Genomic DNA, 15,000 nt, shown 5'->3' on the forward strand with positions numbered 1-15,000 from the left:
CAAGTAATGTGACGGTCATGTGACTTTAGTTTTGACTCTTCTGTATTGAAAAATAATTTGGTTGTTGTTATACGAAGCAAAGGAAAATGGCTGATTATCGTCACCGGTCCTCAGGTAGTGGGAGTTGACGTGTCATATTACATTTAAATTTTTGATTTTCCGTCACTTGATGATGTATATTTTTACGATTATGCAATAATTATATTTGTATACCATGCTAAAGACCACGAGTTACATTTTAGAGCTCTGGCAATGCTCATGGACCGATGCATTCTAACTTTTGCAGGCCTGATTGGCACACTGAACTTGAACTGGAAGATAACTGTTACTGTACTGGATAACAACCCAAAAAATATTATTATTATGGGCTCATTGTCATTACTCTGTCATTACAACAATATTAAATCACGCCCATAATTACTTCGGTTATCAGACCTGCAAATGAGTGCACGTTGTTATGGATCAATCTCACTTCACTTCTTTTTTATTGATTGTGAATGATTGTGATTGATGAACTTGGACTTGGACTCGATGAGTGACACAGACGCGTCTGTGTTTATATGCGTTTACGAAGTGACAAGATTTAGCTCTAATACTAATTCTATTATTATTAGTAATAGAGCGACACCTAAATCACTCTGACTGATAGAGACACACCTAACGTCAACGTAACACTAGACTAGATATCGCTCCAGCATAAAAAGTGCTTGGGCTATCTTGCTATCTCTATATCATTTATAAATATTCCATTGGTTGTGAAAGCTGTATGCTAAACTCAGAAACCTTAAAAAGGATACAATCATTTGAAAAAAAATCTATATCTAGGCGTTTTTTAGGCATCGTTGGACAAAACAAAAGTTGAATAATAATAATAATAATAATAATAATAATAATAATAATAATACGCTGTCATTCATTGTGATTATCCCCAGACCCAGACACCTGTCTGGGGATAACAAAAATTCGTTATCCCCAGACACATATTTGAAACTCCGCTCTTTTAAACAATTATCCACATTCCAGAATATGGAATGTTTCCAAATGCACATAGAAATAAGGAAAGTTAATAAAATATCTATAAAAACATAAAATTAACCAACATTAAATCAGTTGTTACTACATATACTTATACACAATATGCGTCGACTTCGAAGTGGGTGTCATGGCTGAATGGTTTAGTCGTCTGCCCTGGAAGTTTTACCAGAATTGACGTTGTGGGTTCGAAATAATAATAATAATAATAATAATAATAATAATAATACACATTTATATAGCGCTCATTCTCGTGTAAAACACAAGCTCTGGGCACTTTACAATATAAATATCAATTTTAAGTGAAAAAAAATAACAACAATAATAATTCATAGCCAAATCAAGGATTCATATAGAGTCAAGAAAAACAAATACAGTAAAAATGTGTCTTGAGATTCTTTTTAAAAGTAGGCAAAGACTTGCACTCCCTCAGACCACGAGGCAGTTCATTCCAAATCTTGGGGCCGAAACAAGCAAACGATCTATCACCAAATTTTGTTCTTGATCTTTTTTCCGAAATTTTCGTTTGGTTATTACATGATCTTAAAGTGTAATTTTCAAATTTACACATGACCACGTGATCTGTGAGATATGCCGGTCCTATACCAGCCAAACACTTATAAACAAGACACGCTGCTTTGTAATATGTGCGCTTTTCAATGGGCAACCAATGGAGAGATGCCAACAAAGGGGTTGCATGATCAAATTTTTTTTTGCCAAAAACTAATCTTGCTGCACTGTTTTGCAGCAGTTGTAATTGTTTAATAGAAGCCTGAGGCAAGTTGACAAGCAGCGAGTTACAATAATCTAGTTTCGAAAAAATGAGGGAAACAACCAATGTTTTACATGTTCCAATTGCAATATACTGACGGATCGAACTGATTTTCTTCAATTGAAAGTATAAAGATTTACAGAGAGCAGAAATGTGAGCTGACATTCTCATTTCTGAATCAAAATAGACACCCAAATTTTTCACAGCCTTTGAAACTTTGATCTTTTCACCCCCAATCAACACCTCAAGACCATCATTCACCTTCAACTGCCCTCTATTTCCCACAATCATCACTTCTGTTTTTGACTCATTCATTTTCAACTTGTTTGCATCCATCCACTCTTTCACATCCGTCACACATTCTTCCACACGTTTCACAATATTTTCGAGATTTTTAGTTTTATCAGTAGCATAAAGTTGCTTATCATCTGCATAGAGATGATAGCGCAGCCCATGACCAGTGATGACATTAGATAATGGAGAAGTATACAAAACAAAAAGAATTGGACCCAAAACAGAGCCTTGAGGAACACCAAAAGACAATGTATGTTGACGAGAAAGTTTATCTAAAATCATAACCTGTTGCTTTCTGCCATCTAAATAAGATTCAAACCACTGCAAGACAGTCCCAGACAAGCCAAAAGTTATATTTAGTCGTTTAATGAGAATACCGTGATCAATAGTATCAAACGCCGCCGAAAGGTCTAACAATGTCAGAAGAGAAACAGAACCTTTATCTAAAACATCAAGCAAATCACTCGCAACACAGCACAGAGCAGTTTCTGTGCTGTGGTAAGAACGATAAGCTGACTGAAATTTTTCCCATAGATTGTTTTCATGGAGGTGTTGTGAAAGACGTCTGAGTACAACTTTTTCAAGGATTTTAGAAAGAAATGGCAGATTTGAGACGGGACGGTAGTTACTAAGGTCATTTACATCGAGATTTTGCTTTTTTATGAGAGGCTTTACAATTGCATGTTTATAGATATCTGGGACTTGTCCTGAGATAAGTGACTGATTTATAATATAAGTTATGCAAGGTATCAATTCAGGAAGACATAATTTCAAAATATTAGTTGGTAAAGGATCTAAATCACATGACTTCGAGGAAGATGAAAAAATTATTTTAGAAATCTCTTCTTCAGTTGTTTCTTTAAAACAGGAGAATCCCTGTGAACCCGAAAAAGGGTGGAAATTTATATCTTCATTTTGCACGAGGTCCAAATTGTTCCGAATTTTCGATATTTTTCCCGAAAAGAAATCTGAAAATGCATCCGACTGCTTTTCTACCGGGATATTAGTGGGTAGACACATGCCCTTTTCTTCCCTAAAAGTTCCTTTGAAACAGAGAAAAATTCCTTAGTGTCCCTCACTGATGACAGTTTCGTGTTATAATAGTTTCTTTTTGCTTTTTTGCAGGTGGTTTTATACTTATGCTTTTTTGCTATATATATCTGTTGGTCAATCTCAAGGCCCGATTTTCTCCACGATGCCTCTGCATTCCTTTTTTCCCCTTTGGCAGTTTTTTCACTCTGGTTAAACCACGGAGACGGTTTCCTGGAATTTATTATTCTAGTTGTCTTTGGCGCATGCCTGTCGATGACGTTGCGCAGTACCTCATCCGTTTTCTGTGCTGATGGTATATTAATTCTTCCTAGTTCCTCTGACAGATTGTTTTTGAAGGAACTAATGTCTATTCTTTTAGTATCCCTAGACACTATCTTGACTTTCTTTGCTTTCTCTTTGATGCATTTGAGAGTTGCCAGAATCAGATTGTGGTCTGAAATTTCTTTTTTGATATTTTTAATTGATTCAACAAGCGAGGGTGTATCAATGATGAACCAGTCCAAGATGTGCCCCAATCTTTGAGTTGGAGAGGTCACTAACTGAGTCAGGCCATGTTCATTCAGCATATTTTTTATAATTTTAACGAGACTATTCTGATCAACATCAAACTGAATATTAAAATCGCCGATAAAATTTTTTCGCTTATTTGATGTGTCTTTTGATACAAAATCTGAAAATTCGTCAGCAAAATCATTCTGTCTCAGTTTGTTCTTTTTTCTTGGGGGTGGTCTGTAGATACAAGTGATTAAAAATGAAATTTGAGGGTAGGTCAATGTGGTTTGGACACACTCGAAACTTTTGAACGAAATTGGCCTGTTTTGTATTTTAGACGAAAGAGCGTGTTTGTATATGATGGCGATACCCCTCCTGATCGTCCATTTCTTGGGAACGATTCCATCTTGTAGCCGGGAGGTGTCATTTCTTTCATTATAGGTTCATCACCGAACTGACGCAACCATGATTCAGTTATATATAAAATATCGATATCGTGTTGATCTATGACATCGATTATATCGAATGTCTTGTTTCTCGATGACTGTGCGTTAATATGGCCAATACAAATGTTATGATTTCCATGACTTGGTCTTGTGTCATTTGTCAATATTTTTGTTAACGTCTGTGGTGGTCGAGTTGAACGATGACAGTTCACTGGACGTCGCGGGACTGTTGTTTCAATAACATGTTGTTTACGTCGACCACCACGTTTACAGACAATCTTTTGTTGATTGTAATGGTGTTCACGTTTGAGGTAGGAGTGTGTGTTTTCAATTTGTAAACAATAAAAGCGCAGGGTGAATAAAAGTCCAATGACAGCCGACAGTAAAAATTGGTTGTGAGAACGAGTAAAAATGGCGGGGTCTTGGTGAAACATTGTAAAAATAGTCCGAAACAAATTCGATAAAAATGATGTCGAAACCGTATAAAATATAATTAAAGCAATATCACAATGGTATCTTACGTGTTGTACAAAAATCCTTGAATAAAAATTGAATTGAAATAAGACGTGTAAATCCTTGAAATCTGTAAAAATTGAAGAGAAATGCCACAACAACAAAAACACGTCTTGCCTGTTAGGCAACTACACAGTATCCAGTAATCCTGGTTCCACCACTTTTTTCACATTTCAGCCATGCTTGTCAAAATGGGGCCTAAAGACGATCCCGGTTCTCTCGTTGCTAAACACCCAGCAAAAGACTTGAGAGAACCAAGGGAAGATGTTAACTCTATCTTTGAGAAACATACTATCCAGGAAATCAGAGATCTAGAGAAGAAAACCAGGTTAGTATTGATTTGCATCTCTTGATGGTTTTCCCTGGGTGGGGTCTTTAATCTCCCATGGTGACCAGGAGGTTACTTGCTGTGCCTTCTTCTATCCTCCTATATCTGTTTTCTGAGTTGCTTTCTGTCTTTTACTTGGAATGAGATTGCTTGGTTATGTCCTGACCCTTGCCGGAGTCCTTGGTTGAGAGGGAAACAATCAAATGTGTAGTGTTTGTTTTGGGAGATGATGTATTTTTTCCCCCTTGTACATCATCTCTATATTATGTACTGTTATATTTGTTGGTTTGAATATTATCCTTTAAAGTAATACAAAATATTTCCCTTTATTCATCCCATGGGAGAAATTTGTCTCTAGGGTCTATTCCAAGGGAAGACTGGAATAACCCAGGCATTAGCTGCAGTGCAGCACCGCAAATTGAGCTAAGGCCAAACAGCGCAGCGGTGGACGAAAGAACTCTGTACCTTTTGGGTACAAAGCAAAGACCGTACCATGGGCCACGCTGCCCCCTAACTAAGATTTTTATTTCTATGACTGTTGGTATTCACGAAACATGGTTATGTCATATTGGTGATATACATTTTAGGTAAAATACTCACAACATGCACCAGTCGCATGAAATGTACCACCTTACAAAAATTATTTGTAACTTTATATGTTTATAGTCTGATTGATAACATTTAGTGAGTACTAATTATCCAGCAGTCTGGCTAGATCCAATAACAAAGAGCTGAGTGATGTCAATTTCATTCCTTCTATATTGTAATTGGTCAGCATGATTTGAAATATGGACGTGGACATTCATTATATTGTAGTATGATATTCTCTGCAATAGTTTTTTAATATTAAGTGCGGCTATGTGGTCTGGTGGTATGACACTCAGAATTTTCTGGGTTTGAGCCTCGCTCGGTGCATAGTTGAGCCCTTGGAAAAGGTTCTTTACTCAATTTCTCTCACCGTACTCAGGTGTTAAATGAGTACCTGGTCGTTAACACCGTTGTCTCTGTCCGAAAAAATTGTAATATCGCCTAACAGGCGTCATGTCCCGTCCTACATGTTAAGTGTTGCTGTTGGACAGGGACCCCTTGTAAAGCGCTTTGAGCACGTTTATTGGATATTGTGCTATAAATGCTCTATTTAAAAAAAATTTATATTTACTCTTTTTTGTTGTTGTTAAATTTCAGGTCTAACATTGAGAAAAAGAAAGAAGATTTAAGAGTCATGGTTGGGTGAGTTTCTGAAACAATTTAATCTAAAATCATGAATTTTAAACATGTTTTATGCTTTTATATAGTAAAAATGGAAGACATTCACATGACAATGCCATTGAAGAAGACAGAAGTACCCATCTATGTAAAATTTGGTCATAGAGTCATAGTTAGTGTTTCATGGCATAGAGTCATAGTCAGTGTTTCATGGACTGCGTAAGATATGAGACATGTTCATATAAACGTTTTCTTATTTCTTTGTAAATCATGATATATGCAAACTGTAATTTTGTTGGTTTAAAAAAAAAAATCTTATTTTGTTTTAATCCTTTTTATACGGCAAATGCACATAAGAATTTTCACCTGAGAATATATAAATAAGGTGATAATTTATAATGATATTTCAGAGAGCGATATAGAGACTTGATAGAGGCTGCCGACACCATAACAGACATGAATACCAGCGCTGCCAATGTAAGTTTGTTTGTTTTTGTTGTTTTTAAAACAAATTAAGTATAAAGTCAATCTCACTTGCCAAATGGAAGGAATCATTTTAGGCATTTGACTTTTTAAACTTACTATCGTGTGTAAGGATGCAACCATTTTTTTCCCCATTCTTTGTTAACAAACAATTGTCCTTCTCTTTTAATTTATCCATCTACCTCTACCTGTAAATTTGAATGGATTGGATATGTCATACAATATAAACCAAATAAGCCCCGGCTGTTAATGAACTCACTTCTTTTCGCTCTAGTTTTGGTAGACCTTACATTTTATTGGTTTATTGTAATTTATTATCATCCTTCTGGAATTTATCAAATGTGCAAATATATGGAAATTTGAGACAGGCTGAGCATTGGTCCCTACATTGTATAAATAGTAACATCATCATCATCATTATTATCAATTTACTACCACTACTACAACCACATCACATCATCTCCACCATCACTGCCACCCTACTATTACGTGTTTCTTATTTGAGGTTGAGAAAAATGGCATGGCAGCTATGATTTTAATAACAACTCAAGTTCACTCAATCGACAATATATATATATATATATATATATATATATATATATATATATATATATATATATATATATATATATATATATATATATATATATATAAACTGGAGGTTACTGGTATAGAGAATAATTGTATTTCAGTGATAGTTTGACTTTGTTCAGAATGATGAACAAAATCATCCAATTAAACCTAAAAATTGTGACTTTCAAGATCCACCTTTTTTCCCATCTCTATTTTCTGGCTGTCTTTTTCACATGTTTGCAGGTGATGAAGTCGATCACTCACATGGAAGAGCTGTGTTCATCCATGAGACAGAAGCACATGGTCAGAGGAGCATCGTTTCACGACACTGTAAAGGAGTCGTCAAAGTAAGGATGTTAAATCTCCCATGGTGGGCAGGAGGTCAAAGGCTGTGTCTTCCATTTTCTTATATCTGTTTTCTGTGTTGCTTTCTATCTTTGTCTTGGAATGGGATCACTTGGTTTTTTCCTGGCCTTTGTTTGAGTCCTTGACTGAGAGGAAAACTTACTGACTATCCAGTGTCGTCCTCATTGACATTGACTGCCCACGCTCTGCAATGACAAATGTCTGCCCATTCCTCCTGTCTGTTGATGGTATCCTACACTTCTAGTCCATTCATATCTGTCCATTCTAGGATATATTTTTATATAACTAGGCCTAGGTCTTCCTCTTCTTTGTTTGCCCTCCATATTTTCCCCTGTACCCTGAGAGGAAATCAGTCATATAAATAGTTTAATTTTGGAGAGGATTTTTTTTTTTTCATTGTCAGTCATCTCTCTGTTAGTTATATATATATATTTTTTTTTGGAACATATATTTTAAACATTTGAGTATGTTCCTCTTAGTGAGATCCTGTGAGTGTGTCTGATTTAGACTTTTAGTTGATCTCAAACTAAGTACATTGACGGTATGCTCTTGAAATCTACATCTGTTCCCTATTTGAACCCAGATTGTTTTGGTTTCAGAAGTTATGTATGAATGTGTATTTGGGTGGGGTCTTTTGACATCCCATGGTGGGTTGAGAGGTCATCTGCTGTGTCTTCTATCCCCAGTGCCTGATTTCCCTTTCCACGTCATACTTTGTCTTTGTTTTGGATTTGAGATGGCTTGGTTGTTTTTTTTCTTTCTCCTGGTCCTGGGAGTGAGACAGTGAAATGTCAAATACCTCTTTTTTTTGAGAGATGATATTTTTCTCCTTGTAAATTATCTCTGTTATAATTATTTTTGAATATATAGTAATTTAATTTGTAAAAAATGAGCTTTTATATAGGGCAATATCCACGTAACGTGCAGAATGAAACATGACGCCTGTTAGGCAATATTACAATTTTTTTCTCGACAGGGACAATGCTATTAATGGCCAGGTACTCCTTTTACACCCGAGTACGGTGAGAGAATGTGAGTAAAGAGCTTTTTCCAAGGACTCAACTATGCGCAGAACAAGGCTCGAACCCAGGACCTTCCGATCCGAAAGTGAGTGTCATACAAGACCACATAGCCACACATTTGAATGTATCCTTCATAGCGAGATCCTTTGCTTGTGTCTAAATGGGACTTTTAGGTCATGTCAAAATAGGCAGATGGGTGGATTGATGGTGGAATCTTCTGTTTCCTCTTTGAACGAATACCTTTAGTCTTGCTCTTTCTTTGGTGTTTTTAACTTCAGATCTACAACTTTTCCTTTGTCATCTTCCTTTGTACTGGTGCTGAAATGACCTCATAGTGTCGCACACACTGTAAAATCCCTAAACACAAACAAAAACAAAACATATGAAGGTGTTGTATTAAACATTAAATAACAATGTGAAATTGAATTTAAGCTTCAATTTAACAAACGAAAACAGATAATGCGGACATTTCAGGTTTCCCCTTTATCAATAAAACAGGATGCTGTAGTGTTTCATTCATCGTGTTTTGTTGATAAAGGGGAAACCCAAAACGTCCACTGGTTGGGGATCCTGACCTCCCATAGCGGGCAGGGAGGTACACACTGTGTCTTCTATCCCCTTATATCTGTTTTCCAACATGCTTTCTGTCTTTGTCTTGGAATGAGATTACTTAGTTTTTTCCTGGCCCTGGTCGGAGTCCTGGCTGGGAGGGAAACAGTCAAATGCATAGTTATTGTTTTGGGAGATGATATTTTTTTCCTTGTAAATCATCTCTCTGTTATGTATTAGTATATTTGTTATTTTTTAATGTATAATGTAAGCATTTGAGTGTGTTCCTCTTTGTTGGATTTTGTTCTTGTGTCCGGATGAGCCTTATAGGTGATCTCAAACTAAGTACATTGGTGATATGCTCTTGGAATCTACATCTGATCCCTATTTGTTCCTAGTTCCCCTATGTCTTACTTTCTCTTGGATGCTTCAATTGTAATTCTAGAACTTTTTACTATCCTATTTTCTTCCTTTTTACTGGCGCTGATATAACCTAAATGTGTTGCAAGCGCCGTAAAACCCTTAAAAACAAAAAACAAACCAAAACGTCCACACAAACTGTTTTTGTTTATTAAATTGAAGCTTACATTCAATTTTACATTGTTGTATTTATTTCTTTGAGCTTCAAGCAGCAATATTTACATGTATCGACCATTGGAATTGATTTGTATATTATTTTGGAAAGGTCCTCCAAGGAGATGGAGTTCTATGGATCAGCTGCCCAGATCAAATTGCTGATGGACATGCCAGAACAGGTCAGTGAAGTGTGTAATCACCAAGCAAGTCGGGAGATAAAACGATGAAGCCATTTGGGAAATATCTGTGATTTGTATAACCAGTCTATCATGTTCTGTACTTCAAACAGATATGAAGCTGCTAGTGATATTTACCACAAACGTTATTTAGTGATATTTACCACAAACGTTATTTAGTGATATTTACCACAAACGTTATTTAGTGGTATTTACCCCAAATGTTATTTAGTGATATTTACCACAAACGTTATAGAGATATTGCTGTTTTAGGTCATGACAGTATTGTGCAATAGAGAGTCCCATTTCAGCTCTGTGAAAAGTTGACCGCTATGCTCCTTTAAAAAAAAATTCAAATTTTTATTTTTGTTTTGTTAAATCAATTTTCAGATCTGGAGCAGTGTAGAAAACCAAGACTACTTAAGGGCCACACGTCTTTACCTTCTGGCCCGACACATCCACACAAGTCTACACCTGGACTCCCGACGGTCCTCAGATGTTCTCACTTGGTTCCCTGTCCTTACCCGACAATGGGCTGCAATCAGCCATTTCAAAACCACAATGCTTCAGGTATTTGGAATAGTATTTTATTACAGCTGTCTGGGCAGGGTTTCTGACCTCCCATACTGGTCAGGGAGGTACATACTGTACATACAGATTTGTATTGTTGAATTATCAGATATTCTTTCTTACTCGTACATTTTTATATTTAACATACAGTTTACATTGAAAATACGCTTTATATTGATGATGAGATTAATAGACATTTAATTGAATTGCTAATGTGCCTGATGTTACCCTTTTTATATTGATTTGAAAATATTTGCCATTGGCCAAATAAGTAGTCCATCAGAGCCATTCGTCCCATAGAGAGCCAAAGTGCACTCCAGTTTCCATAGCTTGAAATGGAAATAACAATTGCTTATTACCCTTTGGATCAGATGCTAGTCTATCAAAAGTACTTTCTACCAGATCCAACAGACACAGCTACTCAGTCACTGCTGCGAGCACAAAGGGGTCAGAAAAAAATCTCGACGTCACTGGGATCGATCTCAGTCCCTTTGTGTGTGAAGCGAGTGCTCTATCAACTGAGCTATTTGGGCCTCCAGTTGACTTAAAACACAATCCCCTAAATATCTGAAAATCAGCCCATTTTCAAGCTTAATGTTTTTCTACATTTATAATTATTAGTTGCTGTCCTCTTTAGTGTGGGAATAGTTCAATTTAAATGTAAATGTGTTTGTGATCAAGAATTCTGTTTGAGTTTCAGAGCTTGAATGGCGTTATAAAGATTAAATTGTCAACCAGCTCAACCTATTTCTTTGTTTCATTATTTGTCATTTTTTTTCAAAAGGGATGCAGGACGTTACTGTCAGATACAGACATTGATTTGAGCGACCAGGTATTTTTTCCTTTTTCTAATGATAACAAGAATGATAATAATAATGATGATGATGATGATGATGAAATAATAATAATAATGATGATAATAATAATAATCGAAAAAGTAATAATAATAATAATAATAATAATGATAATAATAATAATAATAATAATATTATTAATAATAATAATAATAATAATAATAATAATAATAATAATAATAATAATAATAATAATAATAATAATAATAATAATAATAATAATAATAATACTTTATTTTCGTCCTTTCGGAAATTCTCTGTAGAGACGTGTGATACATAATAAAAATCCAATAAATATTTGCAACCACATCACAAAGTAATATGCCTTTCAAATTCTTGGAGAAGAGCAACACGATATTTCAGCCTGTTTTACCATGAATTCTCTAACAGCCTATCATATGCTTACAACCATGTCAACATTTTTATTGATTAAGAGGATGTCCAAAACAAGGTTACCAAATTTACGTATATTTACTTCCGTACTTTAAAAAAATATAGATAGTAATGTTTCTCTGCTTTTCTGTTGCATTCACCAATGTTTTATGTCTCTCTCAATTCTTTCCCAGAAAATGGCTGAGGTTCTGTGCTCCATCCTGCTGCTCGAAGACAGCACGCCCAGACAAGTGTTCACAGAATTTCTGCTGGCAAGAACGGTAAGTCTTACTCGATGTGGAAATGACAGATTCTGCAATTTACCTGTTTAATTAATTAATTAATGAATTGATCAGTTTATTGATTTATTAATTCATTTGACTATTTCGTTATTAATTCATTTTTACATTTATTTATCCATTGAGAAAGGAGGGAGGGGGAAGGCATTATTTTTTTATATTGAGCATTGCTCAATTTGCCCCCAAATTAAAACAAACAAACTTACAAAAGTACCCAACTAAAACTGGAGCTTTTATATAGCGCAAATCCTCTGAATGTGCTCAAAGCGTTTTACAAAGGGTCCCTGACCAACAGCAACATGTAACATGTAGAACGAGATATGATGCCTGTTAGGGGTTGTTAAAATTTTTCCAACAAAGACAATGCTTTTAATGGCCAGGTTACACCTGAGAACAGTGAGAGAATGTGACTAAAGAGTCTTTTCCAAGGACTCAACTATGCACTGAGCGAGGCTCGAACCAAGGACCTTCCTATCCGAAGCGAGTATCATACTACAAGACCATATAGCGGCACATAGTGGAAACATGGTGGAACAAACAGGTGCCGTGTCCCACTCTTCAGAAGTTATCGAATATCAATGATGATTTTTCTTCTCAATTGCTCTAAAAGTGGGGGTTAATGCAGTAAAAATGGAGCTTGTAGACAATTGTTCTAAATTTTCCTCCTATTCCCCTTTTTGTCACCATCAGCACTGATTGAGGAAGCTTTGATATTGTTATAAAATCAACTTGACCTTGACTGAAACGACTTTTCTCATATAGACGTTAGTCGCTCAATTCCATGTTTTTTAATTCCATTGTTATGTAAGAAATAAATGGAAATGAATCAGCCTCAATCTAGTATTGAGGATTGTCAACCTTGTTATTTTCCTCTATGTTAAAAAAAGACAGTATTTATCAAGAAATTATTCAAGTTATTGTATTCATTTTTCCAGAAAAGTATGACAGATATTTTTTGGTTATGAATTTTACTGTTTAATTTTGGTGTATTAGTGCAGTGAGCGTTATATAATTTTGAAAATATGCTATACAAATGTCATCTATTATTATTATTATTATTATTATTATTATTATTATTATTATTATTATTATTATTATTATTATTATTATTATTATTATTCCTATATTTATCAAAGACTATTATTTTTATTTCAATCCGTTTGCTTCCAGAGAGCAGTCCAGCAAATTCTCCATTCAGGGGTTCAGGGAAATGTCAAATTCCAAGTGACAAGTGTGGCTCGACTCCTGATGTCGTCAGTCCGTCAAATCTTTTCAGTATTTTACTTTCATGAATCTCAATCCACGGACTCGACACGGGAAGGAGGTCTTCTCTTGACCACCCTGGACAATGTGGTATCTGGAGCTCATCAGGGTAAATGTTTTGTTTTCACGTGAATCAGTGATGCCAAAATTCCGGTTTCACCGGAAAAAAATCTGATCTGGAGCAAAAAAAATCCGGGTTACGGGCAACTTCCGGTGAGGTCAAATTGTTCCAAGAATACCCCCCCCCCTCCCCTCCTTCCAACCACCACATCATCATCACAGTCACTACTACTACAACCACCATCACTACATCATTATCACTACCACTACTACTACAACCACCACCACATCATCATCACTACCACGACTTCTACAACAACAACCACCACCACGTAATCATCACTACCACCACTACTACTACTACTACTACATCCAATACTGTATCTTCACTAGCACTACTACAACCACCACCACCACATCATCATCCGAGTGGTGTCGGAAATTCCTGTGAGCCAAATTTGAAGTTGGCATCTCTGCATGAATGTTTATTTGTCGGCGCTTGGAACATTTTATGGTCCCATCTTGCTGAAAACAAAAATCCTCTTCTTTAAAGCATTCACGAATCCTTGACATGACAGGATGTTACAGCAAGTTCAGATAAAGAGGACCAATCACCGTTTCTTCAAAAATGAATTGTTCACTTCATTTTCTTGACACTAAGTTATCAGCTACTAAAAAGATGTATTCAGTTTTCGGGACAGATAAATGTATAGTAATTTAACCCTTCCGCCACGGCATCATAAGATACTGTTGCCTAGGCATTCCACGAAGGAATATAGATAGTTCATAAAACAAGATATGTGATGTCAACAGGGGGTTAATAATCTTGCCCATGAAAAAACGAAAGTGTTTGAAGCGGGGCTCGAACCTGGGACCAACCGGGTGACAGTGCAATACCTTAACCACTCGGCCACTTTGTATATGTATATATGCTTTCTTTTTTTGACTTCTCAATTATAAGAGAAGAGTATCAAGAGAATGCCATTTATGTTAAATCAAAACAAAGTTTGCCTTTTTCAAGAGTCTGGTTAGTAACTATAACGCCCTCATTTGAATGTGTTACATGGGCATCGTAATGTATTTCTATCTTAACTTTTATTTTGTATTTGTTTCCTTGCAGATGACCTGCTTTCTGATTTACAAGGAACAATTTCATCTAGGTGTCTGCCTCATTCCGTCAGAAGTAAGTTAGAGTATCTGTGTAATCTGATAGTGTTTCCTCATACTAGACAAATGAAAATAAAATCTAAAAATAAAAATTGAGCTTTTATATAGCGCAATATCCACTAAATGTGCTCAAAGCACTTTACAAAGCATCCCTGACCAACAGCAACATGTAACTTGTAGAACGAGACATAACGCCTGTTAGGCGATATTACAATTTTTTCTGACAGAGACAGCGGTTGACGACCAGGTACTCATTTTACACCTGAGTACAGGGAGAGAATGTGAGTAAAGAGTCTATGCGCTGAGCGAGGCTCGAACCCAGGACCTTACAATCCGAAAGCAAGTGTCATACCACATAGCCGCACAATAAAATAAAATTGATAAGCCATTTTGAAAAAAAAGAGTGAAATGAACACAGTCATTATATTTATGATAAGCTGGGTGTTATACAAGACCACAATATGTTTAAAAGACAAAGTAATAAACAAAAAGTGAATATAACATTCCATCTGGAATTTAGTTATGTATTTATGT

General features: G+C 35.7%; 1 protein-coding gene across 1 annotated transcript in view; it reads left to right on the forward strand.

Annotated features, from left to right (window-relative positions):
- Positions 1-42: 42 nt before the first annotated feature.
- LOC144965002 (conserved oligomeric Golgi complex subunit 1-like) overlaps positions 43-15,000 on the forward strand; it is a 40,252-nt gene continuing 25,294 nt past the window's right edge. The window contains exons 1-11 of the mRNA XM_078899847.1: positions 43-114; positions 4,780-4,930; positions 6,116-6,160; positions 6,547-6,613; positions 7,436-7,539; positions 9,815-9,884; positions 10,272-10,451; positions 11,236-11,283; positions 11,872-11,958; positions 13,147-13,348; positions 14,420-14,482. Coding sequence (XP_078755973.1) covers positions 87-114; positions 4,780-4,930; positions 6,116-6,160; positions 6,547-6,613; positions 7,436-7,539; positions 9,815-9,884; positions 10,272-10,451; positions 11,236-11,283; positions 11,872-11,958; positions 13,147-13,348; positions 14,420-14,482 — 1,045 coding nt within the window. The 5' untranslated portion in view covers positions 43-86. The remainder of the gene's footprint in view (positions 115-4,779; positions 4,931-6,115; positions 6,161-6,546; positions 6,614-7,435; positions 7,540-9,814; positions 9,885-10,271; positions 10,452-11,235; positions 11,284-11,871; positions 11,959-13,146; positions 13,349-14,419; positions 14,483-15,000) is intronic.

This window comes from Berghia stephanieae, chromosome 2 (assembly GCF_034508935.2).
Source record: "Berghia stephanieae isolate SIO BIC M18660-M18661 chromosome 2, UCSD_Bste_1.3, whole genome shotgun sequence".
NCBI lineage: Eukaryota > Metazoa > Mollusca > Gastropoda > Nudibranchia > Aeolidiidae > Berghia > Berghia stephanieae.